The 27,994-nt window shown below is 43.7% G+C and overlaps 1 protein-coding gene across 2 annotated transcripts; it reads right to left on the minus strand.

The window, feature by feature from the left end:
• Positions 1–735: 735 nt before the first annotated feature.
• LOC144119257 (uncharacterized) lies at positions 736–25,677 on the minus strand. Of its 2 annotated transcripts, none has more exons than XM_077651925.1 (3): positions 25,249–25,677; positions 2,599–3,063; positions 736–1,280 (listed from the first exon to the last, which is right to left on the minus strand). In XM_077651925.1, the coding sequence occupies exons 1-3, from the start codon at positions 25,265–25,267 to the stop codon at positions 814–816; spliced, it is 951 nt and encodes a 316-aa protein (XP_077508051.1). In that variant the 5' UTR covers positions 25,268–25,677; the 3' UTR covers positions 736–813. The 2 variants fall into 2 exon arrangements, with proteins under 2 accessions (XP_077508051.1, XP_077508050.1); XM_077651924.1 differs by lacking the exon at positions 25,249–25,677 and adding an exon at positions 24,472–24,735.
• Between the last annotated feature and the right edge of the window lie 2,317 nt (positions 25,678–27,994).

Consider the following 27,994-nt stretch of genomic DNA (forward strand, 5'->3'; position numbering starts at 1 on the left):
GGAGGGCGTAGTTTAGGGGTGTTGGGTGGGGTAGTGGTTCGAAGGTGAGAGTGTTATACCAAGCTGGCTTAATTACTCTTCTTATTGTAGTGCAAGTTTAAGAAGGAGAAGGGGGAGTCGGTTAGGATGTGGCTAATACTTCTGGAAAGAGTAGGTAGAAGGTAAGCCTCCTCGCTTGGTCTCGAGGCCTTACTTCAATATAGATTAGGTTCTCGTGATGGTAGCGGGGGGGGGGGGGGGGGGAGTACATTACCACTGCTTTCACAGTGAAAGTAACGGCTCTATTTTTTTCGGTCTTGAAATAAAGGCTACTTCTCCCCTGCCTCAACAGTTGCCCATAAATATCCTTTCATAAGATCAGGGCCTTCAGTTGTGAGTTAACAATGATAATTGTACAGCGGACTCCCTCTTGCGCAAGCGGTGACGTTGGAAAAGATGCAGTGTCTCTTAATTTAAAATCCACTAGTTCACCTTCAGGACACTCAAAGTGCTCTGCGCTTAGCTTGGGCGGTGAGTCTTGTCTAGTATCAACACTCTGCTTTTACATGTTTCAAGCGCGCCCAGCCCAGGTGAACTTTCGACTGGACACCTTATACGGTAAGAGCGGTAAAGTGATCGGTTCATCTTGACAGCTTGTGAGGGGGGCATGAAGTCTAGGACTGTTCTGTGTCCGAGAACGGACCCATGGGCGCCCATTCTTGACACAAAAGACATGAAAAGCCAAAACAAAACCTTGTAGCCCCGTACAGCGACTTTATTAAGCAAAGGAGTCTTCTTCCTCAGCACCGTCCGAGGCGCCACACGCGGCTCCTCTCAAAAGTGCTTTCCATCGATGTTTGAGCCAGAACGTGACTGCTGGATCACGGGACCGCAGAGCCCAGGGGCTCTGTAAGGCGCCTCGAAGAAGTCGGTCTGCTGTGGAGGCTCGGGCACAGTCATATGTCCCATGTAACCATCGGGGTGGTGCTGCATGGCGCCTTGCGGAGGCGGTTGCAAGAACTGCTGCTGGTAGCCAAGGAACGCATCCGGTTGCGACGGGCGCACGGGGGAAAAGGCTCCCGCCACCGCAGGCGGCACGGCAGCGTATGGCAGCCGGGGCGATGCCGTGGCGTAGGCAGCGGAGGCCCCCAGGGCACAGGCACCGCCGGCGAGGGCAGCGGCCTGCCTCGGGAAGCGGTTCATGCGCCGGCGCCGATGGTAGTTGCCGTCCTTGAACATGTCCTTGTAGGCCGGGTGCAGACACCAGAAGTTGCCCTTGCCATCGGACGAGTCGTCGCGTGCTACCTGTCGCGGGAAAAGAACGAGATCGCATATGCACATTACACGTTTCAGTGCGAACACCCTTTCCACGGTATTATTATTTTCTGCATTGCATTGCTTTAAAACTTCGCCCAAAGACGCACTTGAGGTGTAGATTTCATCCTCATGAACCTGACTACGCTCACTGCAGGGCAAAGGCCTCTCCCATATCTTTCCAATTAACCCAGTCCTGTGCTAGCCGCGGACACGTCATCCCCTAAATCTTCTTACTCTCATCCGCCGGCCTAACCTTCTATCGCCCCCTGCTACGCTTGCCCTCGCATTACATGTGCTCCCAAGCCAATGTCTTCCTCTAGATTTCGACTAGGATGTCATTGAATCGCGTTTGTTCCTAGACCCACTGTGCTCTCTTCGTGTCTCGTAACGTTACGCTGCGTTATCTTCAATTTAGGTCGAACCCTTTTCGTTAGCCTCCACGTTTTTGGCACTATGGAAAATACCGGGAGGATAAAGCTGTTGTGTATTTTGCTCCTGAGGGATAATGGTGAACTGCCATTCATGGCCTGAGAGTACCAGCCAAATGCGCTCCACCCCATTCTTATTCTTCAAGTTGATTCACTCTCGCGGTCCGGATCTGCGGTCACTACCTGCCCTAAGCAGACGTATTTCATTACCACTTCCAGCGCCAGCTGGATACAGATTGTAAAATGCTGTTCTCTTGTAAGACTGTTAATATTCTATTGGTTCTCTATATTTTAAATTTAAGACCGACCGTTCTGACCTGCCTATCTTAGTCATTGATCATGCTTTGGGATTCATGCTCTGAGTGACTTAGCAAGGGGAGCGGATTTAACATGAGATGAACTTTTGTTATTTTCCGGACGAGAATGCCGGCGGGCATACGAACTTAGCAAAAGTGGGCAGGGATGTAGCACAAAGTTACAGAGAGCACTCGAGTCTTGTTTTGCGAATAAATCTAGGTGCGACTGTTACCGCGACTGCACTCGTTTCTGAAGTGGCTTTTCACCGTCGCTGCCATACATTTGTTGTTTTTTTTACAACGCCGCGACGCATTGCTCCTTGGCCTTTACAACACTAAATGAATACATGAACTGCACCTTCAAAACAAGCCTGTCTTAAACTGAGTTAAGCCTGCCAAGCCGTCAGACGTTATTTCGCAACAACCTCTTCTAGGGATATGTTTTGCTGTCGGAAACGGATATTTTACCCAGGTTGCACTGACCCTTAGCTACAAGCGCCAAATTGACAGAAAACGGTGCAGCACAAAAAGAAGGCGTCATCATCGCACCCAGCCAAGGAACCGTGTGGCACGTGCACCTACCTTGACGAAGCACTCGTTGAGGCTGAGGTTGTGCCGGATGGAGTTCTGCCATCCACGCTGCTCCTTCTTGAAGTAGGGGAAGCGCGCCATGATGGCCTTATAGATGTTGCTCAGCGTCAGCTTTCCGCCCGGCGCATCCTTGAGCACCATGTCTATGAGCGCCACGTACGAGTAAGGCGGCTTGGTGGCCTCGCCGCTGTCCCGCCCCGGACACAGGCCGTATTTCCCGCGCGGCGTCTCAGGCTCTGCAACGACGCTCGTGGTTGTCGTGGCGGGACCGGCAGATGGCTGCGCGCACGACCGTGGCGGGGCGCTGGCAGCCGCTGCGAAGGTGGCGCTCCTTGCGGCTGCCTCGTGGTCTACTGCGCTGCTGATGTCGCTCCCCGCAGCGATGGGGCCCAGACAGGCTTCCTCTTGCTTAAATGGCCGCGGCGTGAGCCAAACGTCCTTGAACAGCTCTTCTGCAGAAAGAGGCGTTGGGTGCATTAGTGCGTCAAAGGATCGCTGTGGCAGCGCACCATTCTTATGCATAGAAGCGCCCGCAGAAACACCTTGAAACGAAGAAGAAGCACACAAAAACCGGGACGAAAAGAGTCAAGAAGCGCTCAAGAGCTCTTGTGCTTCGTGTTCTTGTATCGGAAGATTTCCCCGACTTATTGCTTGCTCCTTAGGTGAATAGGTGATACGACATCCTACATACAGCCTATTACTTCTTAAAAGGCACATTCACTCCTGCTCCCTTTTAAAGGGACTCCGTGCTCCGTGCTTTGGTGAGCGGAGTAAAAGTCGTTAGCTTCACTCTTTGTGGCTATCTTGACGTTTGTTCAGTAGCAATTTAACTATTTAATTAATGCGAAAAAGCGACCGATTCTGAGTGTTTTAAAATAGATATTATTTCTTCAAAAGGTGCAAAATTCACTGCGCATTGTAATACTCGTATATCAAACTGTAGCTTATGGAATACACTTCCGAACGAAAGAAACGACAGAGTTGTGTGTGAAAAACTTTCAGAAAATTTATAATTTATATATGGCGGCAACACAAAAAATACAAGTAAAACAAAAATTAGCCACCGCACTGAGCCAGAAATTGATTAAGAAAAATTTTAAATATACAGAATGTCGCACATGTTCTTAGGTGCCATTCACGCGATTTTTGGCTGAGTACATATTACGCTGCACTTTCCGTCGCCTTTCATGTCAGGCAATATGACTGCTGCGCCACAACCGAAATCAGTCGCATGAGGACACGAAGTAGAGGTAGATATAGGATGTGCTTCACATTGCAGTTGATCTGAGTTCAGTTTTTTTTTTAATAGCAGATCTTGAAGTTTCTATTTTTTAATTTTTTTATCGGATGGTAGTGAATGGTTGTTATGGGTGAAAAGGGGGTGTGGCCTTCCAAGATATATTAATAAAATATCTGCGGGTGCATTTGGTAAAATATCTTGGCAGTATGTTCCAAAGACCGTAAAGAACCTAATAAAATCATACTCTTTATTTACAAATCAAGCGCAATACATAAAATACGACGTGAACGTTAAAACGAAACGAGCGGGAGCACACGCTGATGTCCCGGGCCTCTGAGATGAAGTCTCGAAGTCGAAACTAAAATCTGATCATTCCACGTGGTAGTCTATCTCATTAGTACTGTTCTGAAAAAAAGAGTATAAATAACAAAAAAGTGCTTACTGTAGCTCCTCGCCTTTGAGGATCCCGCGGCGAAACGGACGCCATGATTGGCGACCGCCGGACTATGCCCCGTCAAACTTTCATTTTTCACGTAACCTTCTCGCATTAGAAAATGAAAAAGAAATATAAAACTGAAACGAAAGAAAATTCTTTATAGAAGAAAACTAGATGGCACAGCTTCTGCAGGAACGCCGTCTTGAATTTTGGTCGGCAGGTTCAAATCGTCGGTCATATATCACCGATGGCCTATGGCGCGGTAAGGAAGGATTTGACACATTTATTCCATTCTCATTCCTGAGAGAATGGGATCTAAAGATGAAGCATTTAGTTGTAATAGTATCGATTAAAATGAGTTGCGTAATAACCGAAAATGTCTTCGTGATCTCCTTTCAGAAGCGAAAAGCGGTGTAGGCTAGGCTCAGAGATTTGTGTTAAAAATTATTTTTTCGCGTAATCGGTACAAGTCGCGATTAACGTGCACTGGCATCTCAAAGCATATGGGCGTCTTAGCGTTTCGCTTCCATCGAAACGCAGCCGCCGCGGTCGGGTTCGAACGCAGGAACTCTGGCTATATACTGATCCGGAGTTTCCAGGTTCGAACCAGACTGCGGCGGCTGCGTTTAGATCGAGACGAAACTCTAAGGCGCCCGTGTGTTGTGCGATGTGAGTGCAGGTTTAAGATTCCCAGGCGGTCGAAATTATTTCGGAGCCCTCCACTACGGCGCCTCTCTCTTCCTTTCTTCTTTCACTCCCTCATTTACCCATTCCCTTACGGCTCGGTTCAGGTGTCCGCCGAGATGTGAGACAGATACTGTGGCATTTTCTTTCCCCAAAAACCAATTTTCGTTTTTAGTGTAATCGGAGTTAAAGGGTCCCTAAAAAGGGCTTTTGAGGTTGGTTATAATACACTTGCATTATGTACAGTACAGGCCACCGAGCGTTCACGCCGCGTACAAGACCTTAAAAGCAAGCCGGTCATTTACAATGCATTTTAAAAAAATCGCGCTTCAATTCTTCGGGGCGACCAGCGGTGCCGAGCTTTCGCTCGAATACGCGCGCAACACGTCATGCTGCGCTCGTTACGTCAGCAGCGAAGAGCTGTCGTTGGTCCTCCATGCCAACTCTTTCTGACGTCACGCAGCTACTATGGCCGCGGCCGGAAGCTAAAGCTAAAGTGATTTCTGCTGGGGGATACTTGCGAAGCGGCGTCCTTTAATAGCATAGCGCAGCATTTTAAGAGCCCCTTTCACAGCCCCTTTAAGTCTTTTACAATCACGGCAGTGAACATACTTAGCAGTTAAGCTTGGCTAATCTCTTTCATTTTGGATACTGAAAGTCTGCCTGACCTATTTTATTTCTTAAATTCCGGAAAGACAGGCCTGACGGCTGCCGCGGTAGGAGTGTCGTAAAACGCATGGTAAAATGTGCCCTTGTGAATCTAACAATAGAACTGGAAATGATTTGGATGAGGTGTGATGCTTTTTTCTGCTGTATTGCTTATCGGTGTCTGTCATCGACCGCCTGATGTCGACAGTATCGACTAGCTGAAGTATTCATCCTTCTTCGGTATTGACGATATCAATTCCAAAGTCTGAAAGAAATACTAAACAGGCTTGCAGCTTTATTCTGTCCTCCATTTCCAGCAGTCTCTTGTTACAGTTGCCGTTCCCTTTGACTGGCTTAATGGGAAGGTCATTCCAGTCTTTAAGAAAGGTGACTGATCGTCCCCGGGTAATTACCGACCCATTCCTCTACCCAATGTATGCTCTGAAATCATGAAACACGTCATATACTCCGATGCCGCCACCATTTTTAACATTTGTCAACATGTTTCCTCCATACCAGCACGGCTTCCGAAAGGACATTTATGCGAAACTAAACTAGATCTCTTCCTTCATGGCATTCATTCTTGTATTTCTGGCAACATCCCTAATGATGTCACGTCGTTCTATTTTTCGTGAAAGCATTGGAAAAGTACCTCACTCCTGTCTTTTACTTGAGTTGTCTGCAACAAACCTCGATACACGCGTTCTTAATGAGATCCAATGCTTTCTAACCGGTTGCATGCAGCTTGTTTGCGCTAATAGTCATCATAACTCTTTTTTATGTGTTTTTTTCAGGTGTACCCCAAGGCAGTGTCCTTGACACCTCACTCTTTCTAGTTTGCGAAGATGTTCTGCCTTTTTCATTAACTTCTACTATCCGCCTTTTCGTGGGCGACTGCTTATTGTACCGCCCTATAGCTAACTTGTCCGATGCTCTGCCCTCCAAGACAACTTGGTTCGCATGCAACAGTGGTGCGCTACGTGGTATATGTGTCTGTGCACCACTACGACTCTAATTATTTCTTTCCACCGCCACCCAAACAACACACTGCGTACTTACGAAATTGACAATAAAGCTATTGTTCCCACCAACTCGATGAAGTGCGTTGATATTCACCTCACTAATGATTTTTCCTGGTCTTATTACAGTAACAAAAGTTATGACTACCATCTCAGCGGAACATTTAAACAGGAAATCTTAAATAAAATATGGCTTAGTAAAAATCTTTCAGGATTGACAAAGCGAGAAGAATGCTATAGAACCAAAAACAAGGAAATGTGAAAAATAAAATGTTTTGAAAAACACGTGATCTGCAAACTATTGAAAACCTGCATCCAGGACCTTTTAACGAGCTGTTGAGACAGGATATAACAGACCAACGTGTACATTTCACTCACTATTAGCTTACTTTTTTCTCAAACTTGTATTGGTTCTTATTTATTACGCAAAAAAAAAACCAAGCCGCTTTGCAGAATGGTTGTGTTACTCGATGATAGTTCCATATTTGCTGTTAAAGTGTCTTTGCTGTACATTTGAATTGTGGAAATTAACAAAATGACTTTTCTGTTTACAATGTGCTCACGGCTTTATTCTTTTTGTTAAAACATATGTGTCAACTGCGTCTTTTATATCACATTTTTATATACGGTACTGTAGTGCAACGTAGTCAACGCCTGTGATGTTTATTTTCTGAGTGAATCATCTTTTTACCTCACTACTTTTCATGTTGCCAAAAAGGGGGTACCATTGCTTTGTCAAGCTGTCGAAAGACAGCTTTTACTTCGCTCCCATTGCATAATAATGTACAACTTGGCGGTCAATAAATCTATTATTGTTATTAAACCCTATAATTCTTTCCTCGAACGAAACTGTTGGATACCTCTGCCGTAACCTGTACATGGAACTTTCTTCGGTAAAACTATTAACGTACAAAAACCTTGTGCCACGTAAACTTGAAAAATGAAGCGCTACATTTTATCCGCACCAATTTATCCTCACTGCAGCTCTTGAATCTGGTCAAATGTTTTAGGGGAATCCCCCAAGGAGGAGTAGATTTGTAATAAAGGAATAATTCCTCATTGGCATCCACCCAAGCGAAGTTTCTGAGAAAGTTTTGTAGCTCTCCTTTGTGGCCGTACGACCACGCTTGGGTGGAGGCCAATGAGTAATTACTCCCTCATTACAGCACATGAATTTGTTCCCAGTCGTGCCACTCGGTTCATTCTCTCAAACTACTCGTACTACTCCATAGTCTCTGCTCCAAAATCCCTGCTGCAACTTCTTTCACTTCTCGCCGCCGAATATCACGCCTCTCCATTTATACTAGAAGTTTTTCCATACCCCACACCGTGGCAGTCACCTCATCCAACCAGTGCACCGAAGACCTCGCACAGGCCATCCGAGCAGCGTGATATCGCTACATGCCCATACAACTGTATTCCACGAGTCTTTCTTCTTGCGCACCGCTCACGACTGGATTGACCTTTCCAACCACGTGGCGCTCATCGATGATCCTGTTCGCTTCGAGGCTGCCATTGAAGAACCGGTCCAATTATCCCCGTGATTACCGCAAGCCAGTCACCAATAATCACCCTTCACACGACCACGCCTCATGCAGTGTTTCAAATTTGGATGTTTGGGGCATCAATAAAAGAAAAACGAAAATAAATAAATAAACAGCTTAGTAATCTCTCGACGGCTTAGATACGGACAGTGAAAGAACGGTACAACGAGCTATTTCAGGAGGCCGTGATATGTAGGCCTGATCAAGCCCAAGACATTATGCACAGTGCTAAATTGGTGTGGTCAGCAATACCGATAAACTGGCAATCATTGCTGAAATGTAACCATTATGGGTACTAAGCTCTAGGAGCATATTAACGCATTTTTTTAGCTGTACTGTGAAAAGTGAGCATGCCAGTCACCTAGCTCATTCTCTCAAATACATCGCCCCTGAATCTGTCCTACAAGTAGCAGCGAAAGTGAAGTCTGTCAGATATAAATTTCCTCAGAAGAGTAAAACTTGCGATGCTGACAGAACACATATCAGGCAGATTAAGCACGTTCCTGACATTATCTACCTTTAACTTGCACACGTTTTCAATCTCGCAATAAACTCCGGGTGCTTCCTAACGACATGAAGCGAGCAATGATATCTCGAATTATTAAAGGCGCCGATAAAAATGACGATGGAAACTACAGGCCAATACCAGTCCCGATTTTTCTGAAGGGTTCTGAAAAGAGCCTTTTCTCAAAATTTTCCATGTTTCATGAAGAACATTCCATGCCCATAGAAAGCCCAGAAATACCGCTCAACAGAATTTGCACTGCTGATTCAAAAAGAATACTTTAGTGTAAGAAATGCAAAAGATCGGCTCACAGGAGAGATAGGTGTTCACTACCATAAGGCTTTTAATTATATCAGCCCCAAAAAAGGTACACCATTATGGCATTTGTGGCATAACCTACGGACTTTAGAAACATATAATACTGGCCGGAAGCAGTTTTATAGTAGATAATTGTGCTTCCTCAATTGAGCAAAGACCGGGCGACGTTTTAGACGCGTTTTTGTTTAGTACGTTGCTGACACCTTTTCTTCTGCGAAGATTGCGTCGTCCTTACTATTTCTATGGCCCAGTAAAAACTGAGAATTAATGCATAGAAGTGTAAAAACATGTAGCTGCAAAAAATAAAAAAGTAGCTATTAAGAATTAACACGGAGCACATCACATACTGATATTGTTACAGCGCACAAAATCCTAGCAGTCGTGATATCCGAAGGGATGAAATGGTATGCTCATGCAGATCTGATGGCAAAGAAAATGCCTTGTGCTCTTGGTGTGCAAATATTGTCAGTAGAGCTAGGAAGCGGATATTGGCAGATAGAATTTTTCGAAAGGGACCGACAAAAACTGCCTTCATAACTCCGGACGGTCTCCACGAATTTCGCGTGCTCTCCTTTGGGCTCTTTTGTGCGCCAGGAACATTCCAGAGAATGACGGATACCGTGTTCAGTCGCCTAGGATGCCAAGCCGATTTCATATATCTTGAGGATTTAATAATTTCTTCGACAACTTTTGCGGAACGCCAGCAGCACCTCAAGGTAGCTAGTCCTAGAAGCCGTTCGGTCAGCTAATCTCTCTCTCGAGCTGTAAAAATGCCATTTTGGTTTCACTGAATTGAAGTTTATCGGGCACTTTGTCAGAGCCGGGGAGATCTGACCTGACTCTGTGAAAATGGCTGCAGTCGCGAACTTTCTGCCATTAGGAGCCCTGAACTAAGAGCCTCACCCAGTTCGGGAGGCACAAAGCGGCTTATTGAATAAAATGTTTACCAACACTGATAAAAAAAGAGGCGCGACGATTTCTCTGCTGTTCGTATACCGACGTTTCATATCAAAAACTCTGCAAGCCGGTCATTCCTCTGACGCGCATGACGCACCATGACGAATCGTTTTCGTGGGGAGCTGAACAGAAATTGTCGATTGAAGGCTTACGACGCCGGCTACTGTCGCTGCCAGTACTGGCGCATGGCGGCGACGGTAGCGAAACAGAAATTCAGAGGGACGCCAGTCAAACTGTCCTTGTTCCACACCTTGTTCAGCGCCAGAACGGTCTAGAAAATGCGATCTTCTACGCTGGCCGCCCAATTTCAAGTTTTAAGAAGTTTGCCGGATCTTGGCAAGTCACTTCTAGTGACTTGTAAGCGTGTTTGTTCAAACCTATAAATATTTGTAAACATTTTTCCTGCTTCATTCTTCTCTAATTAAAGTGCGTTTCTCGTGTACTGCCACTCAGGGGTGCTTCGGCCCAGTCAAGTTCCTTGACAGCAGCTTTTAGCCCTTGCATCTCTCTAGGATGTAACTTGCATTCTGGAAAAATAAAGCGAAATGAAATGATATAGCGCAACAGTTCTGGGACGCCGGCAGTTTGATTCGCGTGTCGAGGAAAAAGCTTACATTTTTTAAATTAAATTTCATGGGTAATAAATGCGTATTCTGCTGCAGAAGAAACACTAACCTGATAAAAAGAGCAAGAAAAGCAATTTCTACTTAGAACAAGAATTGCGTAGAGTTCACCACACTTCCCCTTTCACTTGGGCTCTGCCGTTAGCGAAAACTAATACGTTTGGAATATACTTCGGGATATTTATAGTGTATTTTAAACATATTTTGTATTCATGAATGCGCCAAAATATGCCGGAAATAGGTTCCCGAAATTTTATGCTTGGTATTCGAAATATATTCTTAAAATTTTCCAAAAAGACGTCACATAAAGCATGCTTCGAGCACATTTCAAATACGTGAAAAAACATGAATGTGGTTTAGCACCTTCTGAATATATTAAAGTGTACTTTCGTAATTATGAAATTAATGCATTCGAAGTATACGCTACTTATAGCATGTTTCCAGCACGTTTCAAATGCGTCAAAAAATATCAATGCGGTTTTATCACCTTGTAAATATATTAAAAGTGTAGTTTGGCAAATATGAAATTAGCATTCGAAGTATACATCACTTAAAGCATGTTTCGAGCACTTTACAAACGCGTGAAAAAATGTGAATGCGGTTTTAGCATGTTGTCAATGTATTAAAACCGTACTTTCGGAAATATGAAATTAATATATTCGAAGTATATGTCCCTAAAGCATGTTTCGAGCGCGTTTAAAACACGTGAAAAATTATGTATGCGGTTTTAGCATATTGGCAACGTATTAAAAGTCTACTTTTGTAAATATGATATCAATTCGTCTCACGTATACTTCAAATTAAACAAACGGGCAGTCCTATTAAACATATTTGATGCACACTCTTAGTTGCCGTAGAAAAATCTAGAGCTCGAAATGGCGTTTCAGGAATTGGCCTTTGCATGTTGGCAATGTATTGAAAGTTGAATTTCGCAAATACAATATTAATTCGTCCAAAGTACCCATCAATTCTAACGAATGAGGTGTCCGCGTAAACGTATTTGCAGCACATTTCAAGCTGCCGTTGAACAGTTATTGCTCGAAATCGCGTTCCCGGAAATTTCATGTTGGCAATGAATTTAAAGTGTACTTTCGTAAATACGAAATCAATTCGTGCGTGGTACACTTCAATTCTAACATAATGGGTAGTCTGCGTCAGCATATTTGCAGCGCACTTAAAGCTGCCGTGGAACAACCTAGTGCTCATAATCACATTTCCTGGAACAGTGAAAACTCTTCCCTTTTCTGTCGTCCATTAGTTTAGGTTAACCTCTAGCGGGAAGGCAATCACCGCTTAATTAAATTACGTGTGGACCGCGTGATAGCATTATACCGGCAACGGCGCCATGCGCGCCTCCTGGTCCTGACCTGCTCCCGTAGACGCCCATGTATTTGTTTGTTGACATTTCGACTCCTGACCGATGCCTGACGCAAGTTACGACTAAAAATTCGGTTCTAGATGGACCGCAGATTGGAACGCGACCACTCCGACGCTCGTGCGACAATTTGGGGGACCATAGTTTTTGCGCAAAGAGCGCCTCACCTGGCAAGATAATCTGTCCCCTCTCGAGGGGTGTATATAAGCCAGGACAAGTATTAGGCTTGTCGGAGGAGTTCGTGTTTGTTGACGTCACTTTATGTCGGCATTTCCTGCGTGGCTGCATCTTTCACGTTCAGGTCCTGTCATGTGACCTCGCAATGGCATAGAGTTCTTGATAACTACACGTTTTATCTAAGGTTGTCTGTCTCCTGATGCTTAGAATGAGTTCAGTCATTACTTCTGCTGTTGACAACACTGATCAGTATTATCTGGTGAATCCGTATACAACACCTTTTGTAAGCCGAGCCGAAGTGAATATATTTTGAATGTATTAATTTTATATTTTTAGTGTATTTTTAAAGTAATGTAGTGTATTTATTGTATATTTTAGTATACTTTTATAGTATCTAATGTATATTTCTAGCATAATTTAAGTGCATTGTTGTATATTTTTAGTATATTTAAACGTATTTAATGTGTATTTTCAATATATTTCTATTGTATTCAATGTGTATTTTAAATATATCTCTAATGTGTAATAAATACACTAAGCGGACAGAAAATGTATTTTTGATGCAATCCGCCGAGGTGGCTGAGTGGTTATGGCGCTCGGCTGCTGGCCCGAAAGACGCGGATTCGATCCCGGCCGCGGCGGTCGAATTTCGATGGAGGCGAAATTCTAGAGGCTCGTGTACTGTGCGATGTCAGTGCACGTTAAAGAACCCCAGGTGGTCGATATTCCCGGAGCCCTTCACTACGGCGTCTCTCATAGCCTGAGTCGCTTTGGGACGTTAAACCCCCATAAATCATAAACCATATTTTTGATGCATCTGTAAGAATATTCAGACTACTACTCCTAGCATACTTATAAAGAATTGGTATTGCAATTTAAGCATATAAACAAAAAATGCTAAATAAATTCGAAATTAATAAATGCGTTGGAAATGCATTTTTTAGCACGGCCTTCTTTCGCTAAGGGTATGTAAGGTGCTAGAGCAAGACATATGTATAATCTCAATGAAGCATGTACTATACATTAGGTTACTGCTGATAATCGGCATCCCTTTCAGCGCGAACTTCACTGTAAAAGGTAAATACTGACCATTATTCTCTATATTAACACCAGCTTACGTCTTCTTTCAATATTCGTTCAGGGTTTCAATAATTTCTTAAGATTTGTACGAATTACCAGGGCTGCGGCTACTAACAAATTTACACAGTCATGAAAATCGTGACATCTTAATGTGGATTAGCTAAAAGCTAGCAATGTGAGAGATTGCGTAACGTGGAGCGTTCAGCAGTTATTGTCGCATCTAATTTGCCAAACGGTTTTTACCTTCGTCTCTGGAACAACTTCCGGAGCTTTAAAGCATGGTTAGAAATAATGGCAGCAGATAAACATCAATAATTACATTTCAGGACTTTAGAAGACGCATCCAAAAGATGCCCGTTTGAGCCCGGCTGCGGCAGTCGCTTTTAGATGGAGGCAAAATGCTAGAGGCCAGTGACTGTGCGATGTCGGTGCACGTTAAAGAACCCCTGCAGGTAGTCGAAATTATTCAGAGCCGTCCACTTCACTGTCCCTCATAGCCTGAGTCGTTTGGGATGTTAAATACGAAATCACGCAAAAAAACAAACAAACTGAGATGCGGGTCAAAAAGTGGCCAATGCGAGGAAGCAAAACACAAGAGTACTAGTGACATTTTCCAACCGGCAGTCATCTGGCTGTTTGACTACAGCCGTAACCAGTCTTGTCGAACGGGTCTGCGAATATATATATATATATATATATATATATATATATATATATTAGCAGACAAGGTAAAGGAAATGAGGGGCTCGTTTGACTAACATATTAAGGAAGCCAACAGTCACGGAAACTAAGGGGCATAGGGGAATGTTTTTAATCTTTTTTTTATTTGTAGTGCCAATCAATCGGTTTAAATAAAATTTCTTATAAAGCAGCAGAAAAAACAACCATGCCGCCGGTGGGATCCGAACCCACGACCTCCGAATATCGCGTGCGGTGCTCTTACCAACTGAGCTACGGCGACGGCTGTCCAATCGGCTGCTTTTGTGGGTATTTATGTTTACTGCGTGTAAGCGAACCATGAGAGTGTTCACCAGCGCCACCCTCGACCATAGCGGTGGACGTAGCACGTCCTGTAATACCGCGAGTGTGCATGTAACGGCGAGGGCGGAAACTGTGCGAGAGCCCTCTTATGCTACCTATGGCAACAAGACTGCCAGAACCGAGACCACCGTTAAGCTATTAGCAGACAAGGTAAAGGAAATGAGGGGCTCGTTTGACAAACATATTAAGGAAGCCAACAGTCACGGAAACCAAGGGGTATAGGGGAATGTTTTTAATCTTTTTTATTTGTTTTATTATATATATATATATATATATATATATATATATATATATATATATATATATATATATATATATATATATATATATATATATATATATATATATATATATATATATATATATATACCAAAGTGATTTCTGGCAGCTTATTTGGTCGATATAATATAAAATCATCAAAAAGGCCGGTCCTCCAGCCGAAACGTCGTGATTTAAATCCTGTTATGTTTTTCAATTTTTGGTGATTATATATATATATATATATATATATATATATATATATATATATATATATATATACAGTAATACGACAAACGCGACTGTTCGTTTTAAAGGTTTATTGTGCCAACAGTTTCGGGAATGGTATTCCCTTCATTAGGGCAGGCTTACAATGAAGCAGTTTTGTCAATATAAGGACACAGAGCGAGCGAGGAAATATAATCTCCGCCCTCAAAGCAAACTTGAGAGTGAGAGCAAGGGGCCGTATAATGGACCGCGGAGCAGCTCTCACAGGGGCAGCGGCTGAATAAAACAGAGAAAAACGCACAGAAAAGCGGGGAGGTGGAAATAGTGAAGGAGTAGAAAAGAGAAGGAATTTGAACAGCGATAGAAAAGGGAAAGGAGCGTTAACCACGGCTCTCCGCGCACCGGGAGGCCGCCCTCCCCCCAACCCTCTCTCTCTACGACACTCCCGCAAGACGCCACCGGGTCCGCGCGGGCGGCCCGTAATCAGGTATCATGAGACGTTAACTGGGGACGCGCACGAGAGACACTTGCGCGCCGCAGCGGCAACCTGCAACCGTGCCCGATGCGTACCTTTGCTTCTTTTCTTCGGTACACTCTTCTGTCGGGCTTTTCTACGAGACATCCTGGCGCCAGGATGTGCCAGGATGTCTGGTAGAAAAGCCTGGTAGAAAAGCCAGTTAGTTAATCAGTTAATCCGAATCTAGTTAAGCTCACGGCGCCGCTGATTCGGCCTCGCTTCTGGCTGCCGAAGAGGTTCCAGACGAGGGAAATCTCCTGCTCTGTCTGCATTTTATTTTGTTTATTTGTTTACTCCTTATAGCCGGGGCACGCGAGTGCACGCGTCTCTAGTTTTTATATGTTGGACGATTCCGCCACCGTCTGTTTCTGTGCGCCTTACTCGCCGCCGCTCTGTTGCCTTGCGGGGTGGCCATTATAAGAAGGAAGGAAGGAAGGCCTCAGACGTTGCTGACATTATCCCCTCCCGCTCCTCGTTTTTCTTCCTTTTTCTTTTCCCGGGTCGGCTCCCAGCGGCTGCGGGGTGGGCGGCGGGGGACAGCGCGTTTTTCTATTTTATTTTTATTTTTTTATTTTTCTCTCTCTTCTAGTATTCTCTCCTTTGTGGCCATCTTCTTTCCAGCCTCCGTTCGCTTGTTGTTTTGTTCATATGTCGTACACGTGTGCCAATGCCTACTCCTTAAGAAGAGAAAGATCGCTGTAACTGTAGTCTTGAGAAAGGACAGGCTCTGTCCAAAACGTTGACTCAAAATAAATTTATGGCTAAATGAAGGGTTTCACAACTTTGCATATATATATATAGCAGACAGGGTAAAGGAAATGACGGACTCGTTTTTTGACACACTTATGAAGGGAGCCAACAGTCACCGAAACCATGGTGAATAGGGGAACGTTTTTTTAAATTTTTTTTAATGTGTAGTGCTAATCAGTGGAATAATAAACTTAGATTAATCTATCCCCTAAAGAAGATTACTTATAAAGCAGCAGAAAAAACAACCATGCCGCCGGTGGGAACCTCCGAATATCGCGTCCGGTGCTCTTACCAACTGAACACCAACTCTTACCAACTGAATATATATATATATATATATATATATATATATATATATATATATATATATATATATATATATATATATATATATATATATATATATATATATATATATATAATCCACTAGGATTATTTGGAAATCATATTTGGACTGTGTTAACAACAAACCCAATAGAGAGTTAGTACTAGTCCAGCGATGACTGCCTATGGCTACATTAGAAATAAGGTCACCCATTCGAGATATTTCATAGAAGCAACATATGAACGTTAAGCCTGAATATTCAAGGAAATATAACTAACTCGAGCGATAAATAGTGCTATTTTTTGTATTAACTGTTAGCGAATCATCATAACCTCTCTTTGAAAAAAATCTAAAGTTGCTAACACGGGTAAATCGATAATATCAAATATCAATCGCATCTTTTGTTCCTACAGATGGGTCCGGTGATCTTCAAATCATTTTGATTGAACCCCAGTTTCCCTTTTTTATTAGTAAAACTTGAAAACTTTTTACTTTAGGGCACTCCTAGGTAACTGAGTCAGGCTAAATCAATTGAAGCGGACCAACTTTAACATCGGCACTAAAATAACGCAAAGCTTAACCACAGAACTGATCAGACACACCCATCAAGCGCAAAGTTGGACACGACAAAGAGGCACCTGGCTGAACTCAAACCGACGTCGTCTGGGCGGCACCTATGTTGTTTAAGGCAATTAACGAGAGGAAAATAAGTAGTGCCTGAGCTAAGTCGGTATTTCGCTTTTTGCGCGCAACATAGCAGTAGACAATTTCATCTATGTGGTCAGCGTATTCTCGAATAAAATTATTACAGTCAAATGATTAAAAGTCTCCTAAATAAACTGAGAAGGTTTCTTTCCTCCAGTCGCCATTCTTTAACTTGTAACGCGCTCAGGAGTGTACGCCTGTCTACAAGAATGTGGTCACTTTCTGGCCGTTTAAAAAAGAAAGTTGGTCTGCTCGCGTAGCTCTCTACTTAAGAATTTGTTGTAGGTAGAATTCGTTCCTGGTCTTTAGAGGGCTTCAGGGCGACCGGCACAGATGACAAGAATACACACAGTACTACACTAACGACTTTTTTAATTCGGCGTCCCCGGCCAACAAAAGAAAATATAATTGCACGTGGGATACATACCTACAGGAACTTACTTAGAAAATTCAGTCTGAAGGCATACCTTACGGTGTCCAGTATTGTGTACTGTTAACTATGGTTCAGATGTAAAGGGTAAAGGTGAACGGTCTAACTCCCATTTTGAACTCTTTTTCTGGAAGTCGAACAACACACCTGCAGCTCTATCTCAATTGATAGAATTTATGCAGATGGGTAATATCAACATTTTACAGCATGAAGAAACATTGCTGTTAAAGTTAAAGGTATTGTGGCGCCGGTCCTTGATTGTATTTCAAATTATGTGTTGAAGAAATTGTTCTGTTTCTGTGGCTTCTTGCCTCAGCACGTTTTTTAGCAGATTTGCATAACAGGGTGTTTGGCCGCTTGTCTGAAAGAGTGAAAATATCCCTCTTCACAAGAAGGGTGACAGAACAACGTGCAACTATCTTTACATATCTTTAACATGTGCCTGTTGCTAAACATTACAACATATTTACATAAATCTATCCTTCCCTTAGATAGAATTTTTTTCGTCAAACACAACGCGGCTTTAAGAATGGGTTTTCATAAGAAACTGAAATCGTGGAATTTACGCACAATATCACTGCTTCACTACCTTAAGCCGGAAGGCTGACTACTGATTTATGGACTTGATTTCGCAGGGCTTTCAATGCGTATCTCATGTCATTTTCCGAAACTCTCCGCGAATTAAGATTCCGACCACACTACTAAAGGGGACCGAAGCCTACCTCGTTGACAGGAAGCTTTGCTTTGTAAGCGGCGCATGTCCTTTCTATGCCAGGTGTTTCAGGGAAGGAGGCCACTGATTTTTAAAAATACGGTTTTTCAGGTAAAGAGAAGAATTCTGCGGCATACTAACATCAATGTTGGCGGCCGTCTAAACAGGCGAAAGATGGGAAGTAGTGAAGTAGTTAACTCAGTTCTAATTATTAAAGGTTTAAATGTTACCGATAGGCGCCTGATTGCAATTAGCAATCACGTGACATTCTGAGTCCCACCCGCGATGGAGCAGTGAAGAGGCGAGGAGCACCGCAGCGCGGGCGGGGCAGAGACTGTCGCTTGGTACGTGCGTTCAGAGTAACGCCTTTGACTGACGTCGCTTTGCGCCCTCCTGCAGGCGAGCTAATTTCGAATGGCGCGAGAAATGGCCCAAACTAGTCGAAACAGCGGCGGTGGTTATAGCATTTTCGAAATTCTAAAATGTGATATGCCTATTACTAATGGCCGGCTATGAGTCACTGATTGCTATTACGAGCCTATTGGTAATAATTAGAAAAGTAACGGTTAACCACTTTCTAGTTAACTTCATTCGTACGTTTATTGAAGTCCGTTAACAATGGTGTTACTAAACTGCAGAAAGCTACACTTTACCGGGAAAACCCTTGATTTAAAAATAGTGACCGGCTTCCCTGAAGAACGTGGCATATCAGTGTCAGCTGTCAACCCAGAGCGGCCTGTTTTGGGCACAATATTTATTTTATATCACATAAACTTGAAGCGCAAAACCAGACGAGGACGGTGACAGATACGAGAGACACACGAGCGCTAACTTTGAACAATTTATTGTGAACCGCGAAACAGCATATAAAGGCTAATCGTGGCCGGTCATCACACATGCGCAGTCCGCAAACCAGGCAATGACGACGGAAGTATTGCAATTCCTTGGGAGATAAAGCAATGGACGGCTTGGACACGCAGTTTTCCCCTAAACTGTCTGTGCTCTCTGCCTCGATAGTTTCACGCGTTAGATGGCAGGTACATCTGGTGACAATGGTGCACTCTTTGCAGAAAGGCACATAGCTAGATCTCGCTCAGGGTTCTGCGCTATGGCCGGAACTGGGTACATCACTGGGCTCATCACTTGATTCATGCTTTCTACAGTGCGCATCCAGGAAACCCTCCGCGCTTTCTCCTCACATTGATACAATGTTCACGGAGGCGGTTGTTAACGCACCTCCCACTTTGTCCTACATGTGTCTTGCCACATGAAATCGGTAGATTATACACGACCGATTCCGCACATTGGACGAACTTGACCCGGTGCCGCTTCTTGCACCCAAGCTTGCGAGAGTCGCCTGAGTTAGTCATTTTGCACAACTCTTGAAGCTTGTTCGGAGCAGAAAAAACTACTCGGACGTTCAACTCTTTCTCAATCTTTTTCAGTCGATGGAACAAGCCGTGTATGTACGGATTGACCACATTTTATAAAATATGGCCTAGCTGACATTGTATTCAGGAGTATAGAGTTGTATGCTGATGGATCTATTTACTCAAGTATGTCCTGCGAAGCTAAATAAAAAGTTACCCGATTTCATCTTGCTGCAAAAGCATTGAAAACGAGTTGCAACTCATGAAAATACATTTTAGTGCTATTCACTAACGACATAAATCCATTCCTTTTCGAGCACTTCCTAAATAGTAGCCCAAGTATTTCTGTTCTTTCTGATTATAAATATTCAGACGTTATATGTTTTAGTAATATTTCTTGGTATGGCCATTTGATTAGCTGTCTGCAGAAATAACCTCATTTCGAACTTCCATCGTTTAATTTTAAGAACGCCTGGGCAACTCTTAAGCAATAGTAATATGCGTTCAATGATAGACCAGTACGAGAATATGCGTGCTCAAGCTGGGAGGTCTACGTCAAGGTCTGCACTGGTATGACAAGCTTGAGCTGTTTAGAAACATGCAGTTTGGTTTGTGTCTGACTTATTTTAAAATCAAATCAAATCAAGTTTATTCCGTAACAAAAAGTTACGAGTACCGATAAAAGCTGCGGGGAGCCCTAATCCCCTAGCACACAGGGCAGCATAGAGGCGTGAGACTAAGGGAGTACGATGTACTACATACATGAGTTATGTATGTAGTTATGTGTGAGTTATGTACCTATGATACATACATGAGTTATGCAACACTGCTCGAACAGGGAATTATAAGGGTAAGAAAAAAGTCACTGTATCATGTTATTATACAAACATTGCACGGGTAAGAAAAAAAGTCACTGTATCATGTCATTATACAAACATTGCACGCAGTTCTTTTGGTGATATACCAAATATGTCAGTGGTAGTTTAATTTTTTATGCAATTTAGAAGTGCGGGCGACAGAAACTTCAACATTTGATGTGCGTAATTGGCCCTGAATTTGGCGACATACCACACTTCAGGATGACCTGCAATATAAGCAGGAAAGTTTTCCGCTAGCCGTGTTAGGCTGTTATGGCATCATTATTTATTAATAAACCGACTTTATGCATGCAACAAAGCTTGTAATCATATATTGAAGAAAACTCAGTTATGTGGTGCTTATTGAATAAACATGAAGTGTGAGAGCGATACGGGACTTTACAGGCTAGGCGTAAAGCTCTTTTTTTAAAACGTCAAGCTTACTAATGTTTCCAGCGGTTGTTGAGAACCATACAAGAAACGCATGTTAACAGAGGTAGGGAAGAAGTAGCAATGACGGCGCATATTGCCGGTTGTCATAGTTTATTAATGTATTTCACCTGATCATCCAATGTCATCTTTTGGGAAAAGTATGCCCCAGTGGTTTAAAGTTTTCGACCACTTCAATTTCAGATTTATTTAACATCTATTTAACTTCTGAATGAGCTTTTCTGGTACACGAGGAAACTAGGAATGACCCTGAGTTTGATAAACGAAGAAAATATTCCTAGACAGTCCCTCTATAGTAGAAATGACACTGGTGAAAGCTTATAAGGAACCTTCATTACATTTTACCTTGCACACGCCACTCATGCATAGTGCGCAGGTACTGTTGCATAAAAATCTAAATACGCCTTTTCCTCTGCACCTTAAAATGTGGATAAACTTGGCAGGTGACTTGTTACTGGACCGCTTGCATAATTTTCTCTGCCATACGGGGTTTTGGTTTTTCTATTTGTGCTGTGTTTTAGTCTTATGTCTATATGGCGAATGTTTTGCTGGCACGGTTGTTCTCTTTTGTTCTGGGTTTTCTTGCAGAATTATATTGATGTAGTCGTGGATTTGATGGCATACCGTCTGGTCATTAATCATGGTGATGAGAAGGTGATGAGGGACAGTCAATAAAGATGGAAATTTTGACGGTTCGCGAGCACTACGGCTCCCCCGTTCACTATCACTCCCTTCCTCTCTAGATAGTGAACAAAGGAGTCGTATTGCTCCCGAAACGTCTTTCAATCGTTATTGATTTTGGCCAATGACCAGTGCTCCTCATCATTATATCGACGTGTTGGTCTGGATACACTACTGCTTGTTTCACACTCTTATAGTGATGTGTTTTTTTGTACGTCAATCCTTCCTATACTTATTGTCCAGGTTAGGTATGATCAGATGCTATGTTAAAAAGACGTCAATAAATAAATGTGGGAAAAACAGAGGGCACTGCCTTTTCCTTTATGCAAAACCTCTCCAGTAACTCGCGAGCAGCCACAATCTGTTGCTGCAGTGAATGTTAATTGGACGCTATGGGAAACGACATCCAATTATTGGTTGTAGTAAATCTCGATTCTATGGGCGCTTTCTAGCTACGCTGAAGTTTTGTACGGCGGGAATAGGCGCATTTATTGCTGACAAAACCGGACTTAAAAACAAAACGTCTTTTTTTTCCTAGCGACTTGGTTGAAACCCATGACGTCACGAGCGAAAAAAACTCGATGGCGGTGTGGCCTAAGCTCAGAGATCCCTGTTTGAAATAAAATCTCCCTGCGTCAATAAAAAAAGTTTCGGGCCTTCTTAACGATATTCATAAAGAAAAAGAAAATGCGAGGGCATTTCAAAGTTGCACCACCCCAAATATTCCGGAGAATCCCCAAATTTTGGAACTAGGCCAACCTAATAAAGTGATTAAGGTGGATTACTGGGGATCACGAGGTGAATTGAGGTGGAACATTGAGTGATATAGGTGGATTACTGGATGGAATAAGTATGTTAGTTGGAATTAGTGCGTAGGTTATGGTGGAAGAGTGGGTCGGGTTAGTATAATCCCATATGATTTCTACAGTGGAAGCCACTTGAACATTGTAGTCCTCATAATTTCATATTTGGCGGTGCTGATGACGTCATCGCCCTCTAGACCAGTCAAGGGAGTTCACTGCGGGTAAATAGGGTCGTTTTAGCTAGACGATAACCTAAACTCGATCATTAACGACAAAGAAACATTACAATATTTTAGCGTTTGAAGGAAACCCCCTCCCATACGGTTTATCTTTTTCAGTAATAGCTTTATTTTCATTAGGCAGGTACCGACTTGCACATAATGACAAGGAACGCCAACAAGGAGTGGTTTAAACGCTACGTGCAAGAAGCAGGACTTCTGTGTATGCATGCTTTATGATTCCGACCTGCGGTGTACAGTTTCAGTGAAAATACACGATTTGATTTTAGCCGAATGCTGAGTCATTTGCTGCGCTCTAGAGAGAGACAAAGGTCTTAAGGGTTAGGAAGAAGTTCTCCTGACGCTACATATGTTTAGAGATTCAAAACTGCAATCAGTGGCCCTGTATGTGGCCTCAAGACGTTTGACCGAGGGTCTATAAACATATCTCGCTGCTCATCATCATCATCATCATCTTGACTACACCGACTGCAGGGCAAAGGCCTCTCCCATGTCTCTCCAATCAACCCTGTCCTTTGCCAGCTGCGCCCATCCTATGTGTGCAAACTTCCTAATCTCATGCACCCACCTAACCTTCTGCAGCTCCCTGCTACGCTTGCCTTCTCTTGAAATCCACTCCGCTGCACTTAAGGACCAGCGGTTAACTTGCCTCAGTGCATGCCCTGTCCAAGCCCATTTCTTCCTCTTGATTTCGACTAGGATGCCATTTACATGTGTTTGTTCCCTCACCCACTCTGCCCGCTTCCGGTCTCTTAACGTTACACCTATCATTTTTTTTTCCATGGCTCGCTGCGTTGTCCTTCACTTAAACTGAACCCTTTCGTTAGCCTCCACGTTTCTACCCCGTAGGTGAGTACTGATAAGATACAGCTGTTGTATACTTTTCTCTTGAGGAATATTGGTAAACTGACATTCATGACTTGAGAGAACCTGCTTTATGCACTCTACCCAGTTCTTATCCTTCTAGTTATTTCCCTCTCATGACCCGGATCAGCTGGCAGGGGCTTATTATTTTTCATTCTTTTTAAGTTCCCCAACCTAACAAGTGTCACTACCTGCCCTAAGTAGACGTATTCATTTACCACTTCCAGCATCTCCCCGCCAATTGTGAACTGCTGTTCCTTTGCTAGACTGTTGACATTACTTTGCTTTTCTGCTTGTTAATTTTAATACCCGCCGTACTGCTCTGTCCGTCTAACTCATTGGTCAGGGCTTGCAGTTCATTTCCTGAGTGACTCAGCAAAGCAATGTCATCAGCGAATCACAGATTATTTAGTTATTCTCCATTAACTCTTATCCCCAACTGTTCCCTATTCAGGCCTCGTAATACCTCCTGTAAACAGGCGGTGTATAGCATTGGCGAGATCGTGTCTCCTTGCCTGACGCCCTTCCTTATTTGAATTTTATTTCCCGACATTATGGAGTACTACGGTAGCTGTGCAGTTCCTCTATATATATATATATATATATATATATATATATATATATATATATATATATATATATATATATATATATATATATATATATATATATATATATATATATATATATAATCTTCCAGTATTTTGACATAAGGCTCACCTACACCCTGATTCCGCAGTGCCTGTATGACTGCTGAAGTTTCCACTGAATCAAATGCTTTCTCGTAATCGATGAAGGCTATATATCGGTTAGTCATATTCTGCACATTTCTCTATCACCTTATTGATAGTGTGAATATGATCTATTGGGGAATATCCTTTACAAAAGCCTGCCAGATCATTTGGTTGATTAAAGTCTAAGGTTGGCCTGGCTCTATCATCGATTTAGTAAATACCTTGTAGGCAACATACAGTAAGCTCATCGGGCTGCTACTCAACAGTATATGGACACGCACGTACAGTACCTTTCTGCGTGCTCAGAATGGTCTGCTTGCAGATTACGCTGCGCGAAGGCGTTTCGCGAAACAGGAATATGCCTGACGCCACACGAACGTGGGCAATCATTGCTCCAAGGTTTCATGCGTTCAGGCGTGGTTGCAGGTAAGTCCCAACAGACAGCGGCCGTCGCAGACATCCGGACAGCTGCGTTTGGCATTCTTCGGTGAGCAGATAAATCCGATTCATGCCAAACAGGAACGGAGAGAGCAGCCGTAGCACGGAGCACAAATGGCGAAATGGAAGCGACAAATGCATCTCTGAACCGACGGACTAGTGCGCAGCGCAGTGTGTGTGATGAGATATACATTATGGAAGATTGTCGAAGTTTGCTTTGTATAGCTAGTTACGCTCCAAACCAAAGGGCAGTCTGCATTTGAGACCAACGGCAGCTCCTTTCTACCAGGACAGCTCCGCAGTGGCACGTGACTGATTATGCATGTTTCGTTACATACGGAAAACGTCAATCCGGTCAACAGTCGGCGGTTTTGCACTGACCTGCGCTGTGTACGGCCAACTGTGTTTGTGTCCAAAAGTAACGGGACCTTGAACGCAAACAGCACGCGCGACGGGCGCGCACGTTCGCGCGTAAATACATTCCACCACGTGTTTCGGCCATCGGTAATGCCGCACGTGAACGGTCTAAACGCAAAATAACCAGCGCGCAGACGACACAGCCTTTTTTTTCTGTTTTCGCACATGCATGCAGACAAAATATCCGCAACTTGGGCAAACAGGGTATTTACCTTGGTCGTGGTTCTCCATGGCGAGCGCTGCGAATTGGCGTAGCGTCGACGGCGTGCGCAGTGAAGCTTTGCTCGCGGATCAAGTAGCCCACAACTGGCTGGCGCGTAGATAATGTGTGGCAAAACAGCCAGTGCGTCAACCGCAAGCGCTGCCTCGGGGGTAACGTCCACTGTCGGGGCGTTGGAGGCAAGCAGCTATGAGGGCGCTGCGGTCTGATTCTCTATTCACTCGCAGATTAATTCACTGGGCTTGACAGACCCGTTAAGATGACCAAAGACTGTTAAAGCGACGTTTTCACATTGCAGGAGAAAGTTGTGTGCGCTGTGGTTAAAAGTGAGCGCATGACTCCGTGTAGAGATCGATAAAGACGTTCATGGCCGTGCCGACGCAAGCGCCACCATCTGGCCTTCTTCTTTGGTTTGTCGTTACACGAGCGTTTCTGGTTGACACACTGAGCTCCGCAAAGCGATCTCTCAGTCCAGAAGCGCCGTCAGCCATTGGCCGGCCTGTACCCGGCCCTACCCGTGGGAATTCATCGCGGTTGCCGTTGTAGCTGGTGGCCTCCGCATGCCAGGGTACAAGGGGCAGTCTCGAGCGCCGCGGTTCAGCTCGCTGCTGTTGTTCGCCGACTAAAAGGTTTCGCGTAACTTGCCACTCTGTGCAAGAGAAACTGCCGCGCAAAAACACGGAGGCGTGTCACATTCGCCGTTGCCGCATTGCGTCCTGTTTACGTTTCGTGCGCCGAGCGAAGCCACGATCCAGGATTGCCGCGGCCGCCGATGGCGCAGCTACAGAAGCATTGGTATCGAGTTCAAGCTTTCCTCCCACGGCCTTGCGAACGAGCTTCTCAGGACGACTATCACTGGAAATTTTTTTGGCTTTTGTTCTGCTTTCCCCGGCTCGAGCAGCAAAAGAACAGAGCGTCAAAACAGTGACGGATCAGGTGATGACAGCGCGGAAAAACGCAAAGAAGCACAGTTTTTACATGGCTTCCGTGGTTTGAAAACACATTATCTTAGATTAGCACCAGCCAACCCAAGATGAAAGAATCACCTTCTTCAGCAAAGGTACACGCATACAGTTTTCGTTATTTGCTAGAACGGGTTGTTGGTCTGGTTATGACCTTAGTAAGAGATTACGAAGCCTTATTCATGAAAACGCACTTCGGAAATGGAGCGCACGACTTCCAACCTTGTTTGAACAACCCTAAACGCCACAAGGTCAGACAAACTACTACGACTCAAAAGGTTCCTCCAGTTATTAGCTCAGTTTTGTTTATGGCGATTTAACGTCCCAAAGATACTGACGGTATGAGGGACGCCGTAGAGAAGGGCTCCGGAAATTTTGACCACCTGGGGTTCTTTAACATGCAGTGACATCGCACGGTACGCGGGCCTCAAGAATTTTGTCTCCATCGAAATTCGACCTCCACCGCCGGGATCGAGCCGGCGCTCTTCGGGTCAGCAGCCGAGTGCCTTAACCACTGCGCCACCGGGGCGGCTGGTCCAGTAGGCATCATTATTTATTTATTTATTCATACTGTTAAACTTCGATTGAGGGCCGCTACAGAGAGGGTATTCAATACTCTGTAAACAGACAAAATTGATATCTCATAACGCCAAGTTGGATGCCCTCGACACAAAACATCGATTGAACGCTCGAACTTCTGCACGTCCGATTGCTCGACAACTCCAATAGGCAAAGCGTTCCAAATTTCGATCACATCAGGATAAAAAGAGTAACCGAAAACATCAACACGTGCGTCATAAGGCTTGACTGATCCAGTGCGTTTTGTTCTCGCGCTCCGTTTTCCCAAGGACTGAACATACTTTTTTTTTTAAACCCTGAAATGCCCTCCTATTATATAAACGAAAAGCTTTGGCCTGGATTTTTACCTTCAATTTTGAAGTGACTCTAGCCCACAGGGATTCAGTATTTACGTCACCGAGCTCATCCTTCTGTGTCCTGATGAAATAAAACGCGCGGCCTTTCTTTGAATTCGTTTCAGTTTATATTTTAGCACTTTTTGGTGCTGGTTCGAGACAACACAAGCGTACTCCCAGGATGGGAGTATGAATGTTTTGTAAGCTATTAATTTGACATCTTTTGTTGCCTATTCCATTTTTTTTTTGCTCAGAATGCAAAGTTTTTGGGCAGCTTTTGAGCACACATTATTAACATGTTTATGCCACTCCAGATAGGTGTAATTGTAACATCTAAATACTTGAATGTATCAACATTTTGTACAAGGTTTTTTCCGACGTTATAAGAAAATAATCGCACAATCTTCTTCTTTGTTATATGCATAAGTTGATATTTGTGTAATTAATTTCCATGTCCCATTTTCGGGCCAAAGATGCAAGGAATGAAGGACTCTGTTTATTCTAATCTGGTCACCAGCTTGTGTTATTCGAGAATAAATTATACAGTCGTCTGCAAAAAGCTTCATTTGTATAGAAGACTTGATCATCGCGGATAATATCATGAATATATATAAGAAACAATGATTGAGCTAAAACCGACACTTGACGAACGCCAGAAAACACTTCTAATGTAGAAGAGAAACAGTCGTCCACACGCAAAACCTGCCTGCGATTGTTCAAATCGGCTTAAATCCACTTCAGGATACTTTCGCTAATTCCCGCGTTATGTAACTTGAAAAGTAATGCACTCTGTGGAACCTTGTCGAAATCTTTTGCGAAATCTACGCAGATGACATCTATTTGTTCTTGGGCGTCTATGGCT

This window comes from Amblyomma americanum, chromosome 2, assembly GCF_052857255.1.
Source record: "Amblyomma americanum isolate KBUSLIRL-KWMA chromosome 2, ASM5285725v1, whole genome shotgun sequence".
In the NCBI taxonomy this organism is placed as follows: domain Eukaryota; kingdom Metazoa; phylum Arthropoda; class Arachnida; order Ixodida; family Ixodidae; genus Amblyomma; species Amblyomma americanum.

Excerpts from the sequence above, each read along its gene's own strand:
- LOC144119257 (XM_077651924.1), bottom strand. The coding sequence starts at position 24,571 with ATGATTGCCCACGTTCGTGTGGCGTCAGGCATATTCCTGTTTCGCGAA. Across the intron at positions 3,064-24,471 it reads CATTCTGAGCACGCAGAAAG|AAGAGCTGTTCAAGGACGTT; the intron begins GTACTGTACGTG and ends CTCTTTCTGCAG. Across the intron at positions 1,281-2,598 it reads CGAGTGCTTCGTCAAGGTAG|CACGCGACGACTCGTCCGAT; the intron begins GTGCACGTGCCA and ends CGCGACAGGTAG.